Source organism: Phoenix dactylifera, chromosome 10 (genome assembly GCF_009389715.1).
Source record: "Phoenix dactylifera cultivar Barhee BC4 chromosome 10, palm_55x_up_171113_PBpolish2nd_filt_p, whole genome shotgun sequence".
NCBI classification, from domain to species: Eukaryota; Viridiplantae; Streptophyta; class Magnoliopsida; order Arecales; family Arecaceae; genus Phoenix; species Phoenix dactylifera.
In genome coordinates this window covers 1,920,516-1,945,840 of record NC_052401.1, presented here as the reverse complement: position 1 = coordinate 1,945,840, position 25,325 = coordinate 1,920,516, and the positions used below count along the sequence as shown (strand labels likewise).

The window sequence follows — 25,325 nt, the reverse complement described above, 5'->3', positions numbered from 1 at the left end:
TGCAAGTAGATAGATAATAGAGCTTAGAGTGCTTTAAGATATACGTATGTGGATGAATGCTAGAGCATTGAGCATTTTAAGATATATACAGATAGATGGATGACAGAGAATAGAGTGTTTTGAGATCCGTATGGATGACTAGGCTATATTACAATAAAAAATAAAATTTTAGTGGTTAATTAAAATTTTTAAATATTTAGATCTAAATATAAATAGCCTAAATTTGATAGAGTGTTTTTGTAATCTTTTCGCATTCTAAGATGGTTAAATAGGTATCATGTAATAAGTTCTTGACCATATTTGAACATTGTTTGGTCACGCTGCCTGCCACTTAACGGTAATACCTTCCAAAGACAGGGGGGTATTTGTAGTAAATCCTTTCAATTTTTGAACTAGTACCTGCAAGCCGCTTGACGAGATTAGTTTAAAATTAGTGCTTGGTATTATTTTATGCAAGATCCTAGACAATAATTATTATATTTCAGTCCTCAACTTTTTGGATCAGCCGAGTTCGACCGACGTCCTGTTTTGCCCTCGCGTTCGTCCCGCTTCCTCTACGCTTTCCCAAATCCCGAGCTTAGGGTTTCTGACCATCTCGAAGAGATTTGGGCGTCTTCGCGTCTTGCGTCGTGCTCCCCTCCCTCGCCGGCTGCCAGGCGGGATGGGCCGCCACTTCGAGACGGAGGCGGTGCGCTTACGATCCTCCTATTGTGAGATTTTTGAGCTCCATTCTATTTAATTTTTGTTATTTAATGGAATTATTTTTCAGCAGACACAGCAAAGGTGATAGCTTGGTAGTTTCTTTGTTGAGGTAGAATTTCTGATTGCTATTTAGTGCAATTGATGGGAACTTTGTTGGATCGAGGAATTTATTGTGTTTAATTTCTAAATGGATGCCTTCGGATAGCTTTTAAACTAGTGAATAAGACCCGTTTGGGGGAGTTGTTGACAGTAGAGTTTTTGAAAGTAGAGCTTTTATAAAAAGCTATTTGTTCTTTAGTAACTACATTTTTAAAGTGTCGTGCCACTTTAATATATATTTGGTAAATAAATTGAGAAAGTACTTGGTATGACAAAATGACCATAAAAAATATTACATAGTATTATACAATAGAGCATAGCAAAATATAATATGTATTAATATTTAAATATATGATATAGTATAATATTATTATAATGTAAAATAATATTATTATAATATAGTAATATAATATTGTATATTGTAGAATAATAATTTAATATAATATTAAATTATTTAACATAATATATTAATGTATTATGATATAATATAATATAATATTTTATTTATAGTATAATACAATAATAAAGATATAAAATATTATAATTATTAGCATAAATTAATTTTTCAAAATATAACAAATTTTCTAGCTAGGTAATAAAATTGGTTAAATAATAATTAAAGGGACATTTTGTGTAATTGTTATATTTTATCACGGGTATTTTGGTCAAAAAAATAGCTTCTCGACTGGGTCTAAAAGTGCTTTTCCGAAAAGCTTTAAAATGGAGCTTCTTTCAAAAAATTATTTTTAACTTTCTAGAAAAGCTAAAATAGCTTTTCGAAATTTTTACCAAACACCCCTATTTCTTCTAAAAGTGCTTTTGGAAGGGCAGAAAGTACTTTTTGGCCCTCCAAAAGCTCCCCCAAATGGGGCCTAAGACTTATGCTAATGATATTATAAGACTCCATATTTCAATAAATTTCGTTGCAGTCTTGGGTTGAGTTCGGTCGATGCATAAACTGAATGACTTTTGCAATTCTGATAATTTATCTTTTCTTTTTACATTATAAACTTCGATTGTTTTTCTTCAATCAGACCTAAGATGCATAATCTTTTTTTGATGGAAGGGGAGATAAGGGTGAGAAATAGTCCACCCCAATCACCCAGTATTATCATAAGAATGTATAATCTTGAGGCAAGAGTCAAGCTGCAAATGCTTAGGTTGCAGCTATGTGGAAAAAAATGGCATTTTTGTCGGTGGGAGCTATAAAAGGTGGCAGCTTCGTCAAAAATGAGATGATAATTTCTTTGTTTAGGTAGAATTTTGGCTTGCTTTTTAGTGAAATTGATGGGAACTTTGTTGGGCTGATGGATTGGCTATGATTGGTTTCTAAATTGATGCCTTTGGGTTATGAAACCCATTTTTAAGGTAATAAAATTCCATTGTCTAGTTGAATTTCTTCAGACTTTTTGATTTCATTATGTTAATTTAACTTCAATTATGCTGAGAGTGTATAGTTTTTTAGGTTTGATTATTTATCTTTTTTGAAGGATAAACTTTGGTTACTTTTCGTGGACCCAACTAAAGATGCAGCAATTGAAGGTAAGAATCAAGCTGCAAATATTTCGATTGGAATGCTGCACAGTCTGCTGAGATGACAAGGATCAAATGGTTTTGAATAAGCATGGAAAGATGAAAAAGGGTTGCATATATGAAGCTTATGGGTTAGGACCGGCCTTTAATAGAGGATAAAGTGAGCGAAGCGATTAGCTGATTCGGAAGTTGGGGTTTCTTCTATTACATTAGTGACTAGAAGTTTCTTTATTAAAAATCAGTTGGTACATTAAAAGTTAGGATCTCTGTGGGTGGTGGCAGGAGTAGGGGTGAGTGGTTTAGCAAAGATCCACAAAAAAAAAAGTACAGTAAAAAACAGAAGGTTCGAACATTAGTCTGTGACAAATTTCCACAAGAAAAAAAGAATGAATTTTCTTAAATGAAAGGTAATATTGATTGAAAGATGTTTTTGTGCATAAGGTTCCCGCCACTGCAGGATCTAAAAAAGGTCAAATGTACACAACTTTATTTTTACATATGGAGAGATTGTTTCTATGTTTCGTGATACCCATGTCAGAATGGAGCAACCTTACCATTGCGATATTGATTGAATAAAAAAAAAAAGAATGGTTTTCGAAATGTCTTTACAGCTTGGTGAAATATTGTGGAAACCTTGCTGAAGTCTGATTTTATTTCTGAAAGATGATTGTACGTGAATATGTTTGAATTTTGTTGATGATATAGAGCTTGATGATTGTTCTTTGAGTATAAGTTCATACGAGCAAGTGGTTTTGATCTTATGAGAATGTCCAGATTATATAGATTTAATGTTTGTTGAGGTGGAAAGATCATTATTCCCTAGCATATTTATTTAACAAGATTTGTCCTATTATTGCTAGACAACCTTTTACACACTCTCAAGCTTAGAGTCATATTAACATGATTAAAGGTCCATCACAGTATGACAACCGGAGCTCAAGTATCACATGGGTTAAGAAAACTTGTACTTGATGAAAGAATTGTATAATCACAATTGCTGACGACCCTATTACAGGCATGACAGTAAAAGTCAGAATAAGGAGACAAGATGTGTCCTTCATCCTTGCACAAGAAGATGATGCATCATGGAGCTGCCAGTGAAAAATCAGTAACCATACATTGTATTGGTTACAAAGTCTAAAGTTTGTACATGATTGGGACATAGTTGGAGGGATTTGAGTCAAGATGGTTGCTGATCCTGAGAAGCCAGACGAAACTCTTATCATATAGAATGTGATTTGCCTGGGAAAAATGGAAAAAAAGGAAGAAGGAAAGAAAACTTGTGTCAACTACGGACTGCTTGTTAACTAGAGTAGAGGACTAATTGGCCCATCAAGTTGATGTGGGGCGTATGAATGATAGGAATTCTATTTGGTGCCTCTTAAACAAGAAGCAGCGAGTAAAAAGAAAAAAGGTTCTCTTGGTTACGATCTCTCTTTCAGAAAGCAATCCTACACTTGCCTAGCATGAGTAAAATATTTAGATTTATGTGATTTAGTTTAGTAATCCTTGCATAAATATGTGTATGTCTACAGATGCAGTTTATGTAGGGATAGATTCAAATCTTGAATGATGTTTTGGATAACTATGATTGTATAAATTATTCATGAAAACATTGTTCCTTATACTGGAGAAGGCCGGGATAGTATTAAGCATATAAACATTCTTTCATGCAAATTTTCATAGCGTATGATCCAATTGTTGTTATCGTATCTTTTGCCCTCTTTTCTTGTTATTTTTCTTGCTGAATGTTCTGTGCAGATGCATATGTGTGAGCGATCCAATTACAAGATTCTAATATCTCTTAGTTATCTTAAATCTTCTAGATCGGTGATCTTTTTATTTTCCACTTTTAGCCTTTAATAAGAGGCACCACATGATCTTCTATCAAATAAAAGGAAAAAAAGATGCGCCACTAGAACATTAGCCTGCATTCTTCTATGGATAGGCACAGTCACACTTTCTAGCTAGTTGTAGATTTCTACACATTTTTATGGATATATTTCGTCCTCAGTCACATGTAATGGTGTTGCCCTATGCTACATTTAGATTACTGTAATTCATCTGGTCACCATCTCTGGAAGCAGATTCCGTTTGCTTTCTACTGATTTTCAAATAATAGTATTATTTTTTTTTGGTAAATATAATAGTATTATTTATGCATTACTTAACTTACCACTACCATTTCTGGTACTCTTCACTGATTCAACTAGTGTGTCAGGTAATTTTGCGTTAGTCATGGCCCCAAAATAATATCAACCTGTTGTAGGACAATAAGGGTTAGGGGCTACCTACATGCAATGGCGGATCTTGAGGCAAATGCATAGGTTATGAAGGAATTTGTTGCAGGCTGTCTAGACTCCAATATTAGGACAGTTAATAGGAAATTAAGACTTGAAATTTACTCTTTTTATGGTGTCCTAGATGTTGGAGGATGAACCAAACACAATCTAGAGCTCTCATAATATTCAGATATAAATATATAATCATAATAGATTAAATAATGCACATATATTATATATGCAAAATGTTTTGAATTTTTTAATCAAAATAAAGAAGTATATATATATATATATATATATATATATATATATATATATATATATATATATATATATATATATATATATATATATATATATATATATATATACTTCTTTTCATGAAAAGGGAGGCAGTTAAGCCACCCAACTTTTATTAAAAATTGCAAGTAGTGGTGCAGTCAACATTGGTGGTGCTGATTATGAGCCTTCAGATAAAGGTCAGCTTGTCTTGGTTGATACTAACATTATCAATGTATTGGGATTGCAAGATCTCCTTCATCTATGTGCAAAAGGAAGTTCATTGTGTTAGGGAGGAGCCTTCCATGGTTTAGCTTTTCAAGATGATATGCTCAGAAATATCCTCACATGTAACATCCTCATCAACCTGTACTCCAAATGTGGCCATGTCGAATCAGCTCGTCATGTGTTTCGTAGGATGCATATCCAGAGTAAAGTTTCATGGAGTACCATGATTGCTGGACATACCCACTACAGAGTGGACAGAAAGGCACTGAAGCTTTTCTTGCAGATGCATCGAGGAGTGGCACCACTTAGTGAATTTACTCTATCAAGTGTCCTCTGTGCATGTGCTGCCTGATCTGCTGTTATCAATAGTAAACAGTTCAGACTGCAATGGGTTCCAAGTTGTTTGCTGGAACTGCAGTTCTTGATTTTTTTTTTTTTTTTTTTGCAAAATGTAATACGATCAATGATGCATTCTGTGTTTTTGACAAAATTCCAAAAAAAAAATCATCAGTCACACGGAGTTCATTGGTAGCAGGGTATGTGCAAAATGATCTTCATGAGAAGGCCTTGAGGTTATTCTGTAAAGCACAGCAGATTGGAGTGGAGTTGACACAGTATCCACTATTGATGCCTTTCTGGCCACTGCTCTTATTGATGTCTACTCCCGGCGTGAACATGTAGAGGAGGCTTACTTTTTGCCAAAATGGAAGACAAGGGCATGTTTGTGGTATGCAATGATTGCTGGTTGTTCCAGGCATGCTTGATTCTGTGAAGCCATGATACTTTTTGAGAAAATGCAGCAGTATGGGATGCACCTAAATGAAGTTATATCTCAGTGCTCTCTGTTTGCAGCCATGTCGGTTTAGTTGAAAAGTGCTGTCATTACTGGGATCTGTTGATGAGATAATTTTGGTGCACCCAATGTCCACTATTCTTGCATGGTTGACATTCTTGGTCAGGCTGGTCAGATTGATGAAGCTCGGGAATTGATTCAAAGAATGACATTTAAGGCTACTGCCTCTATGGGGGGATCCCTGCTCAGTTCATACAGGATCCATGGAAATCTCAAATTGCCTAAAACTGTGGCTAAGCATCTTTTTGAGCTTGAACCAATAATGTGGGAAATCATGTTTTGCTTTCAAATATATATGTTGTGAATATAAAATGGGGGACGTTGCAATGGCAAGCATGCTTTTGAAAGATATTGGTGCAAAAAAGGAGACGAGGAAGAGTTGGATGGAAGAAAAGGGCAAAGTTGAAATTTCTGTTGTTGGAGAGAGTAACCACACCAGAGTTTGTCTTAGAAAGCTGAGTATATATGATCTTATAAAGCTGTTGAAGCACCACAATGAGAAGTTGGCACTTGCTTTCGATCTCTTTAGCTTGCCTTCTGGGATGCCAATCAGGATAAACAAGAATCCTAGAGTCTGTGGAGACTGCAGTTTTTATATAAAGTTCACATCCTCAGGGACTGCTGATAGGGAGCGTCAGGGATGCTAATCGATTTCATCATTTCAGGGATGGGATTTGTTCCTGCAGGGACTTCCGGTAATAAGGAAACTTCACTTTTTTGGGGAACTATCAGCTAGATTCTGGTATCATTTTTTTTTATTTTGTCATACGACTCATATCTTCCTCCATGTGCATGACCATGCCTCATCTTTTTGTCCTGATATATGGATCAGCACATCCACTGATGGGTTTGTCTTATGCATCGGTGAGAGACTGGCCAAACTCGCCATTTTATAGGTAAGTTATGTTCCTGCAGGATAATCAGGTGTGAAGAATGACCATTTGTTTTTGATGATATTACTTTTGTCTGTCGCTGGACCATGCCGAAATTATTCTGTTGATAAGTTATGTTCCTGCAGGATAATCAGGTGTGAAGAATGACCATTTGTTTTTGATGATATTACTTTTGTCTGTCGCTGGACCATGCCAAAATTATTCTGTTGATAAGTTATGTTCCTGCAGGACAATCAGGTGTGAAGAATGACCATTTGTTTTTGATGATATTACTTTTGTCTGTCGCTGGACCATGCCGAAATTATTCTGTTGATAAGGTTATCATTCAGCTGACAGGTAGGTGGTGTGGCCTCCGCTTTCAGGATGTCTGACCTTATTAATGCTTCTCTGGAACCATATTGAAGCACACTTAGAGATGGGTTCTTAATGAGATTTTTAATTGAGTATTGCTGAAGACTGGGAAATGGAGCATGGATGTGCTATTTGGATGGTCATGCACGAAGTGAAAAAGTTTATCTCATAATAATTAGAATTATCATATATCATGTCAATTGAGCATTCCGCTCTTCAGTTTTAATTGCAGAATTCATTGCACCTGAATAAGGGAGCAAGATTCTAACTGCCACTTGCACTAGCAAGATAAAGAGCAAAGTTTGTCATGCTATGATGAGGGACATCTGACCTGATCTGTGCTCAAGTTTGCCCCTGTTGACCATAAGTCTAGCTACCTCATCTTTATCAAAAGTTTGGCCTAAAAACAACAGTAAAATCTCACACAAGCGGATTGGTAGGCTGATAGTTTGACATTTTGATTACTTTTCCTGTCCTCTATTTCCCTGTAATGCTTTATTATTAAAGAATGCGATCATCTTGAACGACGAAAGTTCGGCTTCACACTATGTCTCATTTTTTTGCTCATTTATTTATTTTAAAGTTATGCCAATGAGGTTTTTTTCGGGAAAAGAAAAAGATCTTTGTAACTATTCTATTGCCTGCTTTCAATGTTAAGGTGTAATCTCCTCATGAATCTTAACCATATGTTGGCATGTTTGTTCCAGTCAAGGTGTTCAACAGTCATTAATCTTGATTTTTGCTGCCTCTATTGATACGGATGCTGATTGCAATTTGTTTTCATCCTTGATCGCCAAATGCTGATTGCAATTTGTTTCCATCCTCGATCACCAAAATGCTATCCACATCAAGCACTGGTCTTGAGTTTCTACCTGCTCAAATTGAACATGCTATTTCATGGACAGTGACTCATGCCGTATGGTCCACCATCCACCTTTTCTCATGTTACTCGCTGCTGTCCGCTTGCTGATGAGCAACTGGAGGTGATGCCATGAATAAAATGCGGACAGATGGATGACACCGTTGCTTGCACCTCCCCCTCCACGGAACAGAATTTTCTCAATTCAATGATTTAAGCTCAACTGGTCTAAATGGTAACATGAAATTACACAGATGCTATGGGTACTTATGATCATCATCTGGGATTATGGGATCTTTTTGTTCCATTAATATATTTCATGCATTAGGCTAAACCAAAATGAAGAATTTCTCTCAGCTTTCACTGTCTGCTAGTAATTAATCTCAGGCTTTACTTCATGGTCCACTTTCTCTGCTGCTAAATTTGTTTCTCAGAATGCGCTGTGAAATAGGAAAAACTGGGCTGGAGAACTATGCAGGGACATGGAAAGGTGGAATAACTCATTTGAGGTCTGCTGAAGAAAAAGATGACCTGTCATCGGGTCAGCCATTTTTGGTGGACCATGCTTGCAGGTAGGGTTGATGAAGGCAGCGACTTCTTGAAGAAAAGATGTGGACGGGGCATATCATAATAAGCAGTTCGTAGGGCCCAGGGAATTCGTTGCTTCAGAGATTGGTGGGTGTATCATTTGAGACATCATCATCTTCAAATGCAGGTCTATCTTGCTGTGATCCCTCACCGTGCGCTCTTCATCGTGTCAAGAGTCATATCTGTCCTCCAAACATGACCTCAGGTACTCTCCCTTTGACTCCATTGTCTGAAATCCGAACTCTTATTTGTAGCAAGAGATACTCTTTTGGAGATGCATGGGGAATTAGTGGTTATTATTGCCATTTAGTGAATCATTTCAGCAGGACAGGATTTAGTGCCAGGGAACATGATCCTTGGTAGTCTGTGCATTAGTTTGCTTAATTTTTTGAATCAAAGTATGAATGCTCAGGTGTTGATGTGTTAGATTCGTGCCATTTGGATAACATGTTTAACTGTCAAGATTAAATTAATATAGCAGCACATGGATCATTGTTTTATCAGCAGACAGGAAATCTTTCTGTTGATCCGGTTCCATTAATCATCCCGCAAACTTGATGATCCTTGCAATCCTTCTTATGTATTCCTTTGAGATGAATCCTATTTGCCTCCTTCTAAATGGTGGTAGCCATCTTTTGGTTTCTTTCTTAGCTTCTTAGCTGTACTGCCACACTGTTACGACCCAAATTAATATTCCAAAGGCATCTACCTCACATGTAAAGCTTGGTCCTTAAATAGTCGGCTTTGTAAAAGATCTTGATAGTTTTCACTCTATTCTACCCAGGTAGCCCTTTCTTTTTGATGGCTCATGTTGGTCTTACTGAGTAAACCTTTCTCTTTACAGCTATTAGCCGATAGCTTTTACCCCATGTACCATTTCCACAGGTCTCCCCTGTGTAACTTTGAAACTTAGCTATTAGTGTGGACAATAATACTGAATGTTCAGAGGAGACAGGTCTCCAGAGCTTGGTTCTGAAGTCTAAACTAATGAGAATCCAGCTTATTATACTTGAAAACTGTTGCCCATTGTGTCTGAACTTGTCTCCAAGCCATTAGCCAAAGCAACTTTCTCACATCCTTTGGGGGGTGTGAGCCCACTTGCCACACGAAATTAGGCTTTTCTTCCCAAGAAACAGAAAGGAGACCAACCACAAGTATAGAAATAAAAGCAAAGGACATCGAAATCCCCAGATGTCTTTTCTTTCATTCTTGCTTGCCCCCCCACCCCCCCCTGATATTTCTTTCATATCATGGTCTTCACTGTACCCATGCACCAGAACCCACCCCCAGTACACCACGATTCACTTCACAGACACCATCAGAGATCACCAGATGACGAAGCAGAATAACTAGGAAAAGTAAAATGGAATAAAAATCTCATTACATTTCTTTTTATTTTTTTTTCCTTCAAAAAGATTACAGGTTAACAAAGTTATTGGGCTATGCTTCCCTCCCTGCCAAAGTTATTGGGCCCCACACATATCTACTCCTTTCCAAGCTGATGTTTCCTGAGACCTGACCCCATCCCTTGACAGGCCCTGTACAGTGGATTTCCTGAGAGGAAATGAAAAGAAAACGGAGATTGCCCGGAAAACCAGGGATTTCTTCCCTCCCTCCTTCCGTCCCTCCTTTGTTTTTTCTCCCAGCTATTCTCTTCTCGTCCATCTCTTCCTGTGGTTCCCTCACAAGTCAATCAGAACGTCACTTGGGAGAGGAGGGGATTGGTTGGTGGGATTTGAGAACATGGACTCAGAAGTCAGATCTCCTCTCTTTCTCTCTCTTTCTCCTCATTTCATCTCCTCCACCAATACTTTTAAGCTTTCCTCGAAGAGCTAGCCCATCCTGTAATATAACAAGCAAACCATTAAGCTACAACAGTGCAATCCATCACCTTAAACAAAAGAGGTAGTCACTCTTTTCTTAGACTTCCTGCTGACCAATTTGTACCCCCCCGCGGCTATGGTTGGGGGCTGGGGGCACTGGGGCTCTGGTCTGTTAAGCATGGTTCTGGTTGCACCGGCTGTGGCTCCGGCGAGTTCGGCCCGCATTCCAGATTCACGCCAAATAATCTCAGCCGCTTCGAGGTAACCGGTGCTGCTTTCTCCACTGATCCATCTCCTGCAATTGGATAAAGTTCATGAGTTACATGCTTGCTCTTTGATTCAGTAGTCACGATGCTTAAATCATGGCTATATCACCACATCTACCTGCATGAAGAAGACAGTCTTGTTGCTCTGAGCTAAGGTACCAGTAGGAACTGGAGGCTGCTGCTGTGCAGTACACGGGACTCCAGGGTACTGCAGCATTGGGCCTGGCCATGGTGCGAGCCGGCGTAGCTTCGGGATCACCGCGGCGCCTGCAACCAATGTAGAGGCGGTCGCCGCCGTCCCGCAGGCGCTCGAAGAGGACCACGTCGCCCACGTCGAGCCGTTTCTCCCTGACGAAGCGGCTCCAGCCCTTGGTGAGCACATAGCTTTGGCTGCTGGTCCAGTAGGAGTAGCGGAACCGCCATGACTTGCCTGACTCAATATCGTCGAAGCTCAGATGCAGGCCCTTCTCGCCCGAGTCTCCGGCGAGGGGGAAGTACTTCTCGGCATGCTGCTTGGGAATGACCAGCCTGTTGAGCTTGCCCACATCACTTGGGGTGAGGGGCTTCTCAAACATGCGCTCTCTCTCGTACTCATACTGGTAGTAGTGCTGGGGCTGGTCATGGCGTGGGTTCATAGGTGGCTCCCAGGACCAAGCTTGTGGGGGATGGTAGTGCGTAGAGTTTATCGGCATTTAGGACTTCCGGAATGGAGTTTAGAGTCTTGCAGGGCAGGGAAGAGAACGGAAGAGAGGAGAAAGGAGGAGAAAAGGAAGGGTATGGAAAGTTGGCGGTGGAAATGGTGGTGATGATGGTGTTGGTGTTGAGAAGCATGGAGATATTATTGCTATGCATTTATAACCTATCGAGAAAATTTTCAATTTATGGTTAGGACAAAATGCCATGAAACTAGACAGATATGTTTACTTGCACATGAGAGAGAGAGAGAGAGAGAGAGAGAGAGAGGGAGAAGGGGGGCCTGGTTCAATTGATCTGAACATATGATATGAGAGGTGTATATTTTTTAACTTGGGTGGACAGGAAGAATCGATGGTTTAAAGTTCCTAAAGTTACTATATTTTAGTGAGTTTGATGAGGAGTGATAAGGTGGTGGTGCTAAAAAGTGAGTGCTGTCATTGTGGCCTCATCACAGCCATCCAGGGGTAGAAGACCATGAAAAACTCTCGTCTACAGACATTTTAGCTGGTACGTTTGACTCGTAGGAGTCAGATTTTCTTCTGCATTGGAAGACAACATAAGTCCTGCTGAGATAGATATACATCCCTATTATAGTGCCCTCCTGATTCTCTTCTCTTCATTTTAACTATTTACTGTAGAGTTGGAATCAATTCACTCACATCTGGAGAGTGGTTTAGATGCCTGACAGGCACCACACACACATCCTAATATTGAATGCTACCAATCGATAGAGGTTATGTTTGGCAAAGTTATGTGGCTGTTTGCATCTGTTAGACTTTCAAAACACTCCAATGGTGTATCAAGCCATTGTTGGATTTGCTTTTCCTTCAGTTTTACCCATAGTGTAGAAATTCATGACTGCACCTGAAGCAACAAACGGTTTTTGACTAGAAGTTTTGGACCCAAGCTTAACTAGTCAACCCATATAACCTAGTCTTCTAGATTCCTACTGCGGTTCGGGTAGGTAATTAGGGTTAGGTTTGGTTGGTTTTCTGTCCATTACTTGAAACAGTTTCAATCTTATCTCGGGACATAAATCCCGGAAAACGATTAGTATCATATAGATCTTGACCGAATAGAATTAGCATCCATCCAACTCACCCTTGTTGTTGAGCATTATGAACTAGGTGTCACAATCATAAGGTGGATGCAGAAGTCAGAGTTATGTTCTAATGTTTTAACTACTTGTGGCCGTGACTTTGTTATTTACCAACCTTTTTATCTTCTTGTTTCTTTCTTGGGGGGCATGCGTAGGACTTCTCAGAGTAGTCCATCCTGCTGCTAATCCTACTCTGGCGTACCTGATTTCAGAATTCCGGTGCTATCTGGCACTAGATAAAAATAACTTTTTCAGAACCCTAATATCAGGGGTTATCTTTAGGATTCGTTTGATTCGCGGAAAAAAAAAAGGGAAGAAAAAATATGGTCAACAAAAAAAAAAGAAACTTCTTGTTTGAAATGGAAAAGTAGCATTTTTAAGGGAATAAGATTCCATATTTTATAGAAAAGAAAAACTCACGGGAAATATAAAAAAGTTGCTTTTCCACCGGTTGGAAATTAGGGCTCTTTTTTTTTTCTTCCCAAAAGTACCTTTAAATCATCAAAATTCATAAGTAAGATCTTTTTCTTTATTAAAGATATAATAAGTATTTTATACAACTTTTCAGAAAAGTAAATGATCAACCAAACATGTTAAAACTATTTTTCTAGACATCATATTCTTAGAAATTATTTTTCTAAAAAAAATATTTCAATGAGAAAATTTTTTTCTTCCACGAACCAAATAAGTCCTGAAATATAAGTATAAAAAATTTAGGTGCCCTTTGGCCTCACTTTAATTTCCTTATTTTCAAGAAAAAATTATTTTTATTTTATTTTAATTTTAAAATATAAATATATTCAGTTAAAACTATAAATATAAACATAACTAATGAACATAAACATCACGATGGTGGTCGAGATGGTGATAATAGTCGCGGTGATAGTGGCGATGGGGCACCAGTGATGATAATAATGGGGAGATAATAAAGGCTGTGATGGTAGCGGTATGGCAGAAGATATGGCGGGGGTTAAGATGACAGAGAAACTATTTTTCAAGACGATGGCAGTAGCACCGTCGTCTATTGTGGACGTTGACGTTATATGTAACATGACGATTTTTTTTTTTTTTTTTGTGCGTGTGTGTGGAAACTATTGATCAATCAACAGTAAGTTGTAATGTAAAAATGGGTGTCAAAAATTTTGCATCCACCTGGTTCTAGGTGTAACAATCATAATGAGCATACGTACCCTCCTAATTACTATTATAAATAACCCGAAAACAAATAAATAATGAGAGAGGGGAGCAGAAGGGTAGGGCACACGTCTGTGCGCCTTACCGGGGGAGGGGAGCATGTTCCTCTCACTTCCCCCCATGGGGTCCACCAAATCTACGGCTGGGGTAGTTGCATCCCGTACGTATCTCCACGCGTCGATCCCATAGTCGAGGCGATTGGTGGGACCCTTTCTTTCCCTGGATCAGCTACTTATGTGATTGCAGGGTGGGAACGGTCGGTCCGGCCTTTAATTCTTCTCTCCTTCATTATTTTCTCTCTCCCCCTCTCCGACACTGGAGCGAATGGGAAGCCCACTCCCTCCTCCAGTCACTGAGAGAGACTTCATTTTTTGGGGCAGGGGAGGTACAGCTCTTTTGGAGATCCGGACGCATGATTGGATGGAAATGGCGAGGCATTGGCTCTCTCTTTTGGTGGGTTTCTGCAGCCTTTAATTCTCCTCTCTTTCTTCTCTGTTCCTCTCCAACACTGGGGCGAATGAGAAGCACACTGTTCATGTACTCTTTCTATCAAAGTGCTGCACCACCAATCTCGTGCTAAAGCTGCATGCATGTGCATGAGATTATAGCTCATAGCATAGTGTACATGTGTGTATGCAGGCATGCATCTCTAACTTGTAGCATCGGGTCGAAGGTTGAGCAATATCCTCATTATAATCTGATAATTCAATTGAAATTCGATAGAATTCGATCGCAAAGATCATGGAATGGTTCATGCAATGTAAAAAATCAAGTTATGGATGCTGCTGCTGCTGCTTTGGACTTGGCAAGATTCAAGTTATGGAGGGGATATTTGCTCATCACTAAGAAAATATTCATCTCACATAAATTGTAGCACTGGATGTCTCAGTCTAACAAGTAGGTGGGGAGTTGTCCAATGAATTGGATGCCCTCCTTCAGGACTGAACCGGACCATGAAACAGTTGGTCTTAGGTGACACACCTGACCTCCCTGTCCTACCTCCACAGTATTAATTAAGCCACAAGATGATGGTGAAAGAGTACTGCCAGATTCATGCTGAGGTAAATAGGGCGGCAGACTGGGTGGCCTTCTTTACTGTCCATCACTTCAGAGAGGTCTCGTGGATATGGGCTGATGTTGTACCGGTCACATTCTGTTTTAGCGAAAAAATAAAAAAGTTCTGTCAGGGGCTCAGGGCACATGCTCTGGGTCTGGTCCCTTTGGAACTTGGAAGCAAGCGATCACCCATGATGAAGGAGCCAAGGCCAGCCCAACATGACCTAATGAGAGAGAGGGAGTAGAGCCCTGGCCCGTTGAGACCTTCCCCTTCTTGGTCCCCCACTTAGGAAAGCCACATACTTCCGACTCGTGGAACTTGTTGGAACATGTGCAAGCATCTAAGTGGTCAATCAAAAGGCCGAGGCACTAACAAAACAACCCATTCTACTGAGGAGTAGTGGAGAGGAGGTCTCTGACTCACAGCATATATAAGCCTGTTCTTCGTGCTTATCATTCGAAGGCATGATAGAGCACTCATTTGTAAGGTGGTAGGTACCTTATCATCATCTTTGTCATCCATTTCGTCATATCCGGTCCAGCGAAAAATGCTAGCATATGTTCGCAATGTGAATGTGACGGTATATGATTTTATTATGGTATCTACGAAAAATGATTAGATTTTTAATAAAATAGAACTTTGTTAGTTGACATGTTGAGGTCCAATTAGCACATCGAGAAGAATTCTCGTTTCTCTACGTCCATATTAGGTTAGTCATCTAGTGAAAATAAGAGTTACGTGGCAGGCTCATTAGAACATTTTGGTTCATCAAGTTAGTCTTCACGAATGGATGCCACTAAATAAGCTGCCCTGCTCGATGATCCGTTGGATGGGAATTGCATTGATGTGTGCATATCGGTTGTAAGCTCCAATTCGATCCCTCTTTCTGTGTTGTCGCATTAGCTTGATGCCGTGGCTAGCGAAGTATTGAAATGCCCCTCTCCTATGAAATATAGGGTTCGATCGTGCAGCCTAGCTTGTACCTAGAGGTGTCGATGAGTCATGATATTCCAGCTTTAAGAACCTTCATGGATCTCCACTAGCTAAAGTCAAAAGGAGAATCAAAAAGTAAGTTTTCTCCATGCGCTGTAAGTTATTGCATCCAACATTATGCTTAGAGTCCACATCTAACCACTTGAGCAATAAGGCATCAATACTTTACATCACTTCTTTATTGCAAAAGGAGGTGTAAGTGTTGAGTATATTCCAGGTACAATGCACCATATATTTATATGGGACAACTCTGAAAGAGCTTGACCATGGGATATAGAAATTATTAGATGAACCTGACCTAGATCCAGATAGAAGGTGCGAGTGGATCGGATAGACTCCAATTGAACTAATAGATGATCTGATTTGATCCCCACTAGAGTCAAAATTTCTACTCACCTTAGTTAAAGGTCCGATCCAAATGTACAAAATTAAACACAATCAAGCAAAATAGAATTTGATCAGACGTGACAACAAATGACTTCACTTAAATCCCAAAGTCCCAAATCCGTAAAGTTTAAAGACACTAAAAGGGGCTTCAATGTCAAGCCCAAAGCTAGTTTGGGTCAGACCTTGGGTCATCTTATAAACCTGGCCCAACCCAACCCAACGACTCGACAGATGGCGAGCCCTAGAAAGGAGAGTCGAAATGCCCAATAGAAGAAAAAAAGGAGGGGGGGAAAAAGAAAGACGAGTTTCTGACTCGAGCGGTTCGATTTCGATCTCAAGGCGCCATTACCATAGAGACGAAGGGGTAATCTACTCTCCATTCCTTGTCGCTTCTCAGAGTTCTTTCTTTGATCTATTGGATCATCGATTCTTGAATTCAGTTTCTGTTTGTGAAATCCTAATTCTTTAATCGGATGAAGTGCTGCTGTCTGTTCAAAAACCTTTCTTTTAATCGATTATGCTATCTGTGTTTCGTTTGTTTGGTGATTGCTGATTTAATTCTGTTTTCCTGCGGAGGTTTCGATGGAATCACCGAGCTTGTGATGGCAATTATTTATGTTGATGCTTGATAGCCGTTCATGGATCCAATTCTTTTTAGGCGTAAGAAGATTCATTTATGTTGATTGGGTTTTCAAGCACTTCTTTCCTAGAACTATTCCCACAGGCATAATGGATTATTTGGCTCTTTGGTCTCTCGCTCGCTCACTCGATGTGCGCGCGCGTCAATCTAGCTTATGAACCTTTTTTTTCTTTTGGTGATGGACTTGTGATTAGGTAATCTTGTATCTGCTTAGCTGGTGTCCCTGTTTGAAATTTTGCTTGAATTGGAACTTGTGCTGGTTCGATGAGATCACTGAGGTTATGATGAAAAATAAGATTGTTAATAGGTGGTATTGTGGCGGATTCTTTTTGGACATAAGAAAATTTTCCAATCTTTGGGTTTGAAACACTTTTGGCATCTTTAACTATTATTACAAATGTATCTTGCATAAAATTTATCTAAGATGAAAATGGAAACTAAACCGTAAAAGGCAGTTTCTTTTTCTGCATTATTATCATTTGGTTTCTTGGGTTTCTTTCATTATGTTATGATTGACCCTTTTTTTTTTCAATACCAGACTAACTAAAAAAATGTTCTTTTATGATGGACTTATTGCCAGATATTCCTGCATTTGCTAGCTAGTATGAATGGCTCCCCTGCATAAATCTTGCTTGAATTGAAATTTTTTATGGTTCAGTCATGGTAATGCATATTGAAAGCTTGCAACTTCTTTGGGTCGGTTGTTATTCTTAAATATTTTGTTTTTCTCTTAGTTGCAGTAGTCTTCTATTTAGGGCGGCGCACCCGCTTCCGGATCTCCTCAAGAACTCGTCCCCACACCTGCTTCCTAAGTGTTTTTTACTAAATTTTTTAAGAGACCGACTTCCATGTACCCGTACTGGATCCACTTCCTAAAACTAAGGCTTTTCTTTGGATTGCTTTCAATATCTTAAACAATCTTTCTGCGAGCTGATTGAATACCCATTGTGTATTGTTAAATTGCAGCTTTTAAGTGTTTCAATTGCATTCTAATGTAAAATTTTGTTCTTTCATTGATTATAAACACCATTTTCCTGTCACATGAATTCAGAATGGGAAATTTGATTCTTAACAGGTAATTGTATCTGTTGCCTGTGATGTGTGATGTGTTTGGATTTTGGAATTTCAAAGATCCAAGATGAGTTGACGAGGTTTGTAATTTATAGATTGCACCAAGGTGCTACAATTAATTTCTATCATGGGACATCAAGGTGCTACAATTCGAGAGGAAAGCACTGGTAAAAAATGTTTTAATGTTAGATCTATCTTGAGGTTAAAGCATCTGCAGAAAATGGCAACATGGACTGGCAAGGAAGCTCCAGTTCGTCCTCTGAGTGCTTTCTTTGGCCGCCTCTTGGCTGCTCATGCAGAGGCTGCTGGAGCTCCTCTAGATCCATTTCTTTTTCCTTGTGAAAGGTGAGATTTGTTTTACTAGTTGGCTTTGGCATGCTAAACGCTAGGTTTTTGTTTGAGTTTCAATATCTATGTTCCATTCTCAAAATTTGTGTGCAGATGCGAAACCATTCTACAGCCTGGTTATAACTGCACTGTTCGAATTGATAAGAATGAGATCAAAGCATCCACCCAGAACAACATTATTTACAAATGCCATTTCTGTTCTCACCGGAACTTGAAAGGGGGCACACCAACAGGCCATGTGAAAGAGCTACTAGCTACAAAACCAAGATGCATTTCGATCTCACAACCCCGTAGGTCGACAGATAAGAAAGCAGGAAATGGTATGAAAGATTCGCTAGCTAAGGGGGAATTATATAAGAACAAGAAAGAAAGCATTTATCTGAATTCGAAATCTGTTTCTGCATCAGAAATCACTAGTTCTGGGGAAATTGAAGCAGCTAAGGATCTTAACAAGAACAGAAAGGTGACACCTATGGAGAAAACTCACATGATCTTATCAAAGAAGAAAAGCAAAGTGGGTATATCAGGATTAGACAGAGAAGATGCTAGTGAGGGAAAAATTCTTAGTAAGTTCAAGAAAAGTAGGAAAGCCTTGTGTAATTTGAAGGAGACTCCAAAAAGTAGTGAGTACAAAACCCAAAAATGCAGAAGCAGTGATAATCTAGTAATTCCTGTGGAGAAAAAGAGTAGTATCTTGTCAAAGAGGAAAAGGAAAGCGAGCGTATCTGAGTCAGACATGCATACTGCTAAAAATTGCTTTGTTGCAACAGCTTCAGATAAAGCCAGAGGAACTAAAAGGAAAAGGAGGAAATTGTTACATGTTACGGATGAGATTCCCAAAATTAGTGAGCATCAACCCTTACTGAGTGTCCACAATAAGGAGAGTCCAGCCACTCCTTCAGAGAAACTTGGTGAAAAAGCATCAAAGAAGAAAAAGAAAGTAAGTGTATCAGGCTCAGATAAGCAATCTGCTTGTCATAACAGTTCTGCAGCAACAGATTCAGGAAAATCTGTTGGTGGGTCCTGCAGAAGGAAGAGAAAACTATGGTATAGTCTGAGAGAGATTGCTGAAAGAGATGAACATAGAAGCACTCCGAGCATTAGCAACTTAGCAAATCCATTTCCATTGTAAGTGGCATAATAACAAAATTTACTAGATGGTAACTGTCATTAATTATTTCTTATTATTTTCATTTTTAGTATCATGAATAAAACTTGTAATTTAATTTTTCATTTACGTCCTTTGCATGTGCAATGTTTGTGAACAAGTAGTGAGTGCTCAACTTTTTGTAGGAGTCTGCGTGGACAAGGTCAAACACCAACATGCTCAGTGTCATAATTGTTGGAACATGCTCATGTTTTAATTTATATGTTTCAATGCTGAATATTTCATGGGAGATTCTTTTGAAGATCAGTACAGGATGTGTTAGTGAACTGGGTCATAATCAGATTTAGGAAGGAAATGGGTCTAAATGATAGAATTTGCCAACGATGGCAGGGAGGGTAGGGGAGCCAGTCACATGTAACTATTACAGATAATTGAGACCCTCTGTCCAGTAACGTGAACATGGTAAATTAGCACCCTTGAAAGGGAAAAAAAAGGCTAATTTAAGAAATGCATGCTCATAGGAGTCATTAAGAATACTTATAGTAGCTTAAGTGTAAGATTTATATAACTTTATACCATTTTTGTTGCTCTTGCTTTTATTTTAGATTTAAAAAAGTATCCTTAGATCAAGTCTGATTTTAATTCATGCAGTTTCAATATATATAGATTTTGAAAGTGAAGCCTCCATTATCACTGATGGCCAAGAGATATCATAAGATAATCCCCTTAGTTCTCTCTCTCTCTCCCTCTCTCTCTCTCTTTTAAAGAAGGCATATCATGGTATAATTACTGTTTTAGCCATCTTTTCTAGAAGGATTCTTTTTTGTCTTATTCCTTCTCATATGTTTCCTTTTTTATTCTCTTCTTCCACTCTTTATTTCATTCCCTTTATCATTTTACCAAAGAAAGACTCTAATAACAATTGAGGGTGGTTGGTGCTCCTATGCTAAATCTATAAATTTGTTCCCTTTTATTTTGAGTATCATTATCCAGGAAATTTTGCGAAAAGCACACTGTTAGCAATTTAAAATTGCATTGATGCCTTAAGGGCATGCTCTTAATCCATTTCTAGATTAAAAATTTGTTTTGAAGGAGGAAGGGGGGGGGGGGGGGGGGACATGGCAAACTCCTTTCCCTTCTATTACTTTTAAAACTGATTTTCCTGTTGACGAATCCTCATCCCAGTAGCTTGTTGATATGTAATGAATTTATTTGTGACTCTGGATCATATTAGGACACCTTCACGTGATGCGCCTATTGTGAAGCAAAAAGAACAAGATTGTAGCATGAAGCTTCTGAATAAGCAAGCTAAGCAGAAAAAGACTGCCAGGTCTGACAAAAAATTAAGCTCAAGCAAAATGCCTAATGGAAAAGGGAAAATGAAGTGCAAAGAGGGTAAGAGTGTAGTATTTGCAGAAAGTCAAACACGATATTACAGGTCTAAGTAACCTTTTTGGTCATTTATGGGTATAGGACAAAGTGCACAGGCTTCGGTTTCAAGCACAAGTAATGAACCTAAGAGTTGTGTACACCAAACTGATGCTATAGGCGGGTATCATAGAAACTTGGTCAGGTAAATAAAAGTAAATGAAATTGGTAGTTTATTAGATCAATACGTCAAAAGCTGTTACCTAGAAGAATTTTTGGTTATTAATCCATGTTACCTTTCTTTTGGGCAATGGCAGGAGTATGAATTGTCTTTCTACCAGGAATAGCAGTGACTTTCATTTTATGAGTCAGGTAACTAAAGCCTGAAACGTTTCTCTGCCATTTAGAAGCTTTCTTGTTGTATTCTGCTTGCATTTAATGGTTATGTTTTATGCATGTAATGTAAATATGCAGCAATCTGCACCTGTTATGACTGCCCATGAACTTCAGTGTTGCAATCTGGTAATGAAGTATGAAGTTCGCAATATTGCCTTGCTATTTCTTTAAGCTATTTGTATTGTTTATTGGCAGTAGTTTGTGAACATCCACTTTACTGTGCTCCATCATGTTTATTGTATTAATTTCCTGTTTTTATTGATGATGACAAAAATTACCGTATCAATCATATATCTTGTAGAATGTAATGACCTAGGATTTCATCTAGAAAAGCTAGCCGAAAGGTATTATTTGGATTCTTTAGCTTGTATCAGTATCCAAGATTTTTCCAGCGTACAACTGACGTGGGACTAAACACATGCCATCACGGGCTCTTATATACTTCCCCTGTTTAAGCCTTGGACCACATGGAGTAGGTGCACTATAGCACGGGTCCTTTTGGGGATGACCATGGGCTAGTTGTGGTGTTTGTGATTGGATTTGGTTGAATTTAAATCTGTTTCCTAATAAAATCTTCAGGACTTATACGAGAGGAGTGTACAAGGACTTGTGCGAGTGTTTGTTTAGTTCCATATCGGTTGTGTGCTGGAGATACTTTGGGTACTTATACAAGACCAAGAAACCCAAATAACACCTTTGAGTGAGATTCTGAGTTGTTAGAAATGGTTTCAAAGTAGACCTAATCCATGACTTATGTGGACTAGAGGACCCTACAACATGGGCCATTTTGGAGTTGATTACGGGCTGATGGTGGAGCTTGTGGGCTTTTAGGCTAATTACCACACACGAGTGTATGTAAGGTGGGCTGGGTTGGCCACTCATGTATGGAGCTCTTTCTCTCTCTGTGTCAAGATCCGCATAGGCATGTGCTTAGTCCCACGTTTGTATAGGGCCAAGGAATCTAAATAATATCTTTGGCTAGCCTTTTTGGGTGTGGTCTTGGGTTGTTGCAAATATTATCAGAGTAAACCTGGTTCATAGCTAATGTGGACTTGGAGACACTGCAACATGGTCTCGTACAAGGCCGACCACAGGCCTTTTATGGTATTTGTGATTGGATATGAACATTTAGCCTGGCAAAAATGCTCGGGTTTAAACTGGAGGAGTGTGTGAGAATACATGTGGGCATGTATTTAATCCCTTGATTATGCATTGGGTAGATCTTGGATATATAGGGAGGGCTAAGGAACCCAAATAATATCTTTGGCTAGCCTTTTTGTGCAAGGTCTTGGATTGTTGCATAGAATTATTTGCAAGTCCATTCTGTTTTTATCAACTTTTCTATTGCTCTTTGCCATTTATTTGTGATCAACTTTCTGCTTTCCTACAGATGGATCGTATGTTTTAATGTTGTTTGCGATAAAACAATTTTGCAGAGCTCCAATGCAAGTGCTGGGCTACAACCTCCTATTGCAATGGCTGGCCATCACCCTCACTGCTTAAGCCCGGTATCATTTTGGGGTACATGAATTAGCTTTTATGTTCACTTGCTATGATTTTGATTGACCGCTCTTTCCAGAAACCTGATGATTGCAACAGATATTTTGAATTGTTTTTGTTACGCTGTTTGTATTTTACTTATAGTATAAACTGTGCAGGGATCCAATATGGCTTATACCCAACTTTCTCCAGTTGTGGCTACGAATCAACTTTGCTATTTAAGTCAGGTATCGACAATTAACATTACATAGGAATTATATTTGTCCTTTACCATCCAGACCCAGATTTTAGATCTACTAGGAAGCTTTTCTTGATGCTATCAAAGGCATCTGATAGCAAGCTTCCTGAACTCTATACTGTGTTATGGAGTACCTGGGCATTCTTATTATTCCATTGCATTTAATTTTTGATATGCTTTTGTGTTAATACAGCTTAAGACTGTTTGATTACTGTTACCTCTGATCAAACAAATTTGCAGGGTCCCTGTGTGAGTGCCACAACGCAGTCTCCCATGATAATGCCCAGCCATCAACATCACTGTTTAAGCCAGGTGAGATCTGAGAAACTATGGCCTTTCAGAAACAATATGACATGTCATGTTTATGAAGTAGAATTATGATGTATTTGTCTTGAAGGACATTGTTCTTGTTGCAGTTGGACCATACATTCTTGAAGTTGCTAATTTATTTTTTTGGTAATTTATAATGGATTCTCTTATTTTTTCCAAAAAACAAATTCTTACAGGTATCCAATGTGGCTGCTATGCAACAAAATCCTGCTGTTATGGCATCTGATCAACTTCATTTCTTGGCGCTGGTATGAAATATGCAACAGTACTGTGTCAATATATTAAGCTTTTCATTATATCACCAATATTACTATATGAAGCTCATCTTGCAGGGCCCCAACATGTCTGCTGTGCAACAATCTCCAATTGCTATTGATGGCCAACAAGTTCACCATTTGAGTCAAGTACATAGTCATCGACCTTCTGCAATATTGTGCTCTGTCCGTCTAAGATTTCCTATTTGTGATAGACTGCTTTCATTAGATTGAGCGATTACAATTTTTCATGGTATAAAATTCATAGGTGTGCGATAGAAGTGCTATGCTGCAGTCTCCCATTGCCATGGCTGGCCACCAACTTCACTGTTTAGGCCAGGTGTTATTACGAGAACATTCAGATCCTTCATAATCTATACAATGTTTACTTGACATATCCATAGAGTTTTTTTGGTCATAAGTTTTTATGTTAACATGTATGCACATTTGGTAGGGACCGAACATGACTATTATGCATCAGTCTCCAGTTGCTATGGCTGCACATCAACTTCATATTTTGGGTCAAGTATGACATTGGTGATGTCGCCTTGTCAATTTGTCAATCTATGTTTTATTACAGTATTATTAACTAATGCTATTTGATTGTAGGCATCCAACTTGCACTGTTTGCAGCAATCTCCTGTAGTCATTAGTGGCCATCAAATTCACCATTTGAATCAAGTAATCTAGATTGTGAAACATGATGCAATTATTTTTGTGGTTTTCAGCTTTTGTGATTGGAGTATAGCATGCAGATCTGAGAACCATGCTATTTGACTGGTACTTAATAACATTGTTATTGCTAATATTTGTTGAGACAATTTTTGCAGGAATCCAGTGGGGATGCTATACTTCAACCTCCTGCTTTTGTAACCGACCATCCACTTCACAGTTTAAGTCAGGTATATTTCCGAGAACTTGGAGAAATTGTATGGTCAACACCCATGTTCTGCAACAACAAGAGAAATTAGGGTTGATTGGTCTTGCAGGAGGCTTTGATGGTTGCACAACCAGGACTATTTCCACATTATAGAGACATCACTGGCAGTAGTTGCTATCTACAAGGGCAGGATGGAACTTCTGCTCTAGGACTTTACCACTTGGGCCAGGTTCAGGTCAACAATTGGCACATCAAATTCTTTTCTATGTTTTGAACTGTATTTATGTTCAGTGTCATGCTTCTTTTGTAGGGAATGATTCCAGTTGGCGCAGTGAACCCTGAAGGTCCTCATGGCATCAGTTCCCTTGACCTTAATAACCCTGGCCAGGTGGTGCTTCATCATCATGGGTGGTTGTAGTGTTATTGACAGTGTTTCGCAATTTACGGAATTGTAATGTTGGCAAAATTTTGTGGAATATATCTTATTTAGTTCCAACTGAATGTAGTCTGCAGTTTATCAGGTTATTTTTTTTTTTTTGGTACACCGGCTCCTCGCACCAAATGTATATAAGTACGACTACTAAAATGAGAAAAAAAAATGGCTAAGCGAGTAGGGAACATCCGTCTGGTTCACCCAAAGAAAACCTCCGGAGTGATGCGCCGTGTAGGAGGCCCCCGGTCAGCAACTGTGTTAGCCTCCCGATAAACATGAGTGGCCCCGAAGGAGCCACAGTCCCCTGCCATTCGCCGATTATCAGTTTAATTACATGATGAATTCTGAATTGATTGCTATCATACAGTATCCCTTCTTGAAAATAGATGTTGCTGCAGAGGTAAAGCAGGCCAACGTGACCTAGATTGAGAAGCTGAGAGTATGGCTTGTTGCTGTAGGTTACATAAGATATGGCATGAGTTGAAGCTTGGTCATCTTTTTTCAGTCTTTGTATTGTTTGATTTCTAATTTGCACATTTATCCGTTGGACTGTATAACGTTTACTGATTCTGTCTGT

At 38.8% G+C, this 25,325-nt stretch overlaps 2 protein-coding genes across 10 annotated transcripts; one reads left to right on the top strand and one right to left on the bottom strand.

Annotated features, from left to right (window-relative positions):
- Positions 1–5,548: 5,548 nt before the first annotated feature.
- LOC103703234 (B3 domain-containing protein Os11g0156000) lies at positions 5,549–12,824 on the bottom strand. The gene is made up of 3 exons (XM_017841824.3): positions 10,875–12,824; positions 10,605–10,785; positions 5,549–10,509 (listed from the first exon to the last, which is right to left on the bottom strand). The coding sequence occupies exons 1-2, from the start codon at positions 11,446–11,448 to the stop codon at positions 10,625–10,627; spliced, it is 735 nt and encodes a 244-aa protein (XP_017697313.1). The 5' UTR covers positions 11,449–12,824; the 3' UTR covers positions 5,549–10,509; positions 10,605–10,624.
- Positions 12,825–16,448: 3,624 nt separating this feature from the next.
- LOC103703120 lies at positions 16,449–25,302 on the top strand. 9 transcript variants are annotated; one of them, XM_039130744.1, is made up of 18 exons: positions 16,449–16,546; positions 17,898–18,238; positions 18,335–19,369; positions 20,584–20,744; positions 20,823–20,922; positions 21,035–21,089; positions 21,192–21,239; positions 22,550–22,621; positions 22,772–22,840; positions 23,092–23,163; positions 23,358–23,429; positions 23,514–23,585; positions 23,704–23,775; positions 23,890–23,961; positions 24,045–24,116; positions 24,266–24,337; positions 24,425–24,550; positions 24,626–25,302. In XM_039130744.1, exons 2-18 carry the CDS (start codon positions 18,021–18,023, stop codon positions 24,731–24,733), a joined length of 2,496 nt encoding a protein of 831 aa, XP_038986672.1. In that variant the 5' UTR covers positions 16,449–16,546; positions 17,898–18,020; the 3' UTR covers positions 24,734–25,302. The 9 variants fall into 9 exon arrangements, with proteins under 9 accessions (XP_038986672.1, XP_038986673.1, XP_038986668.1 ...); XM_039130745.1 differs by having other exon boundaries at positions 21,029–21,089; positions 24,425–24,544; XM_039130740.1 differs by having other exon boundaries at positions 21,029–21,089.
- The last annotated feature ends 23 nt before the right edge of the window (positions 25,303–25,325 follow it).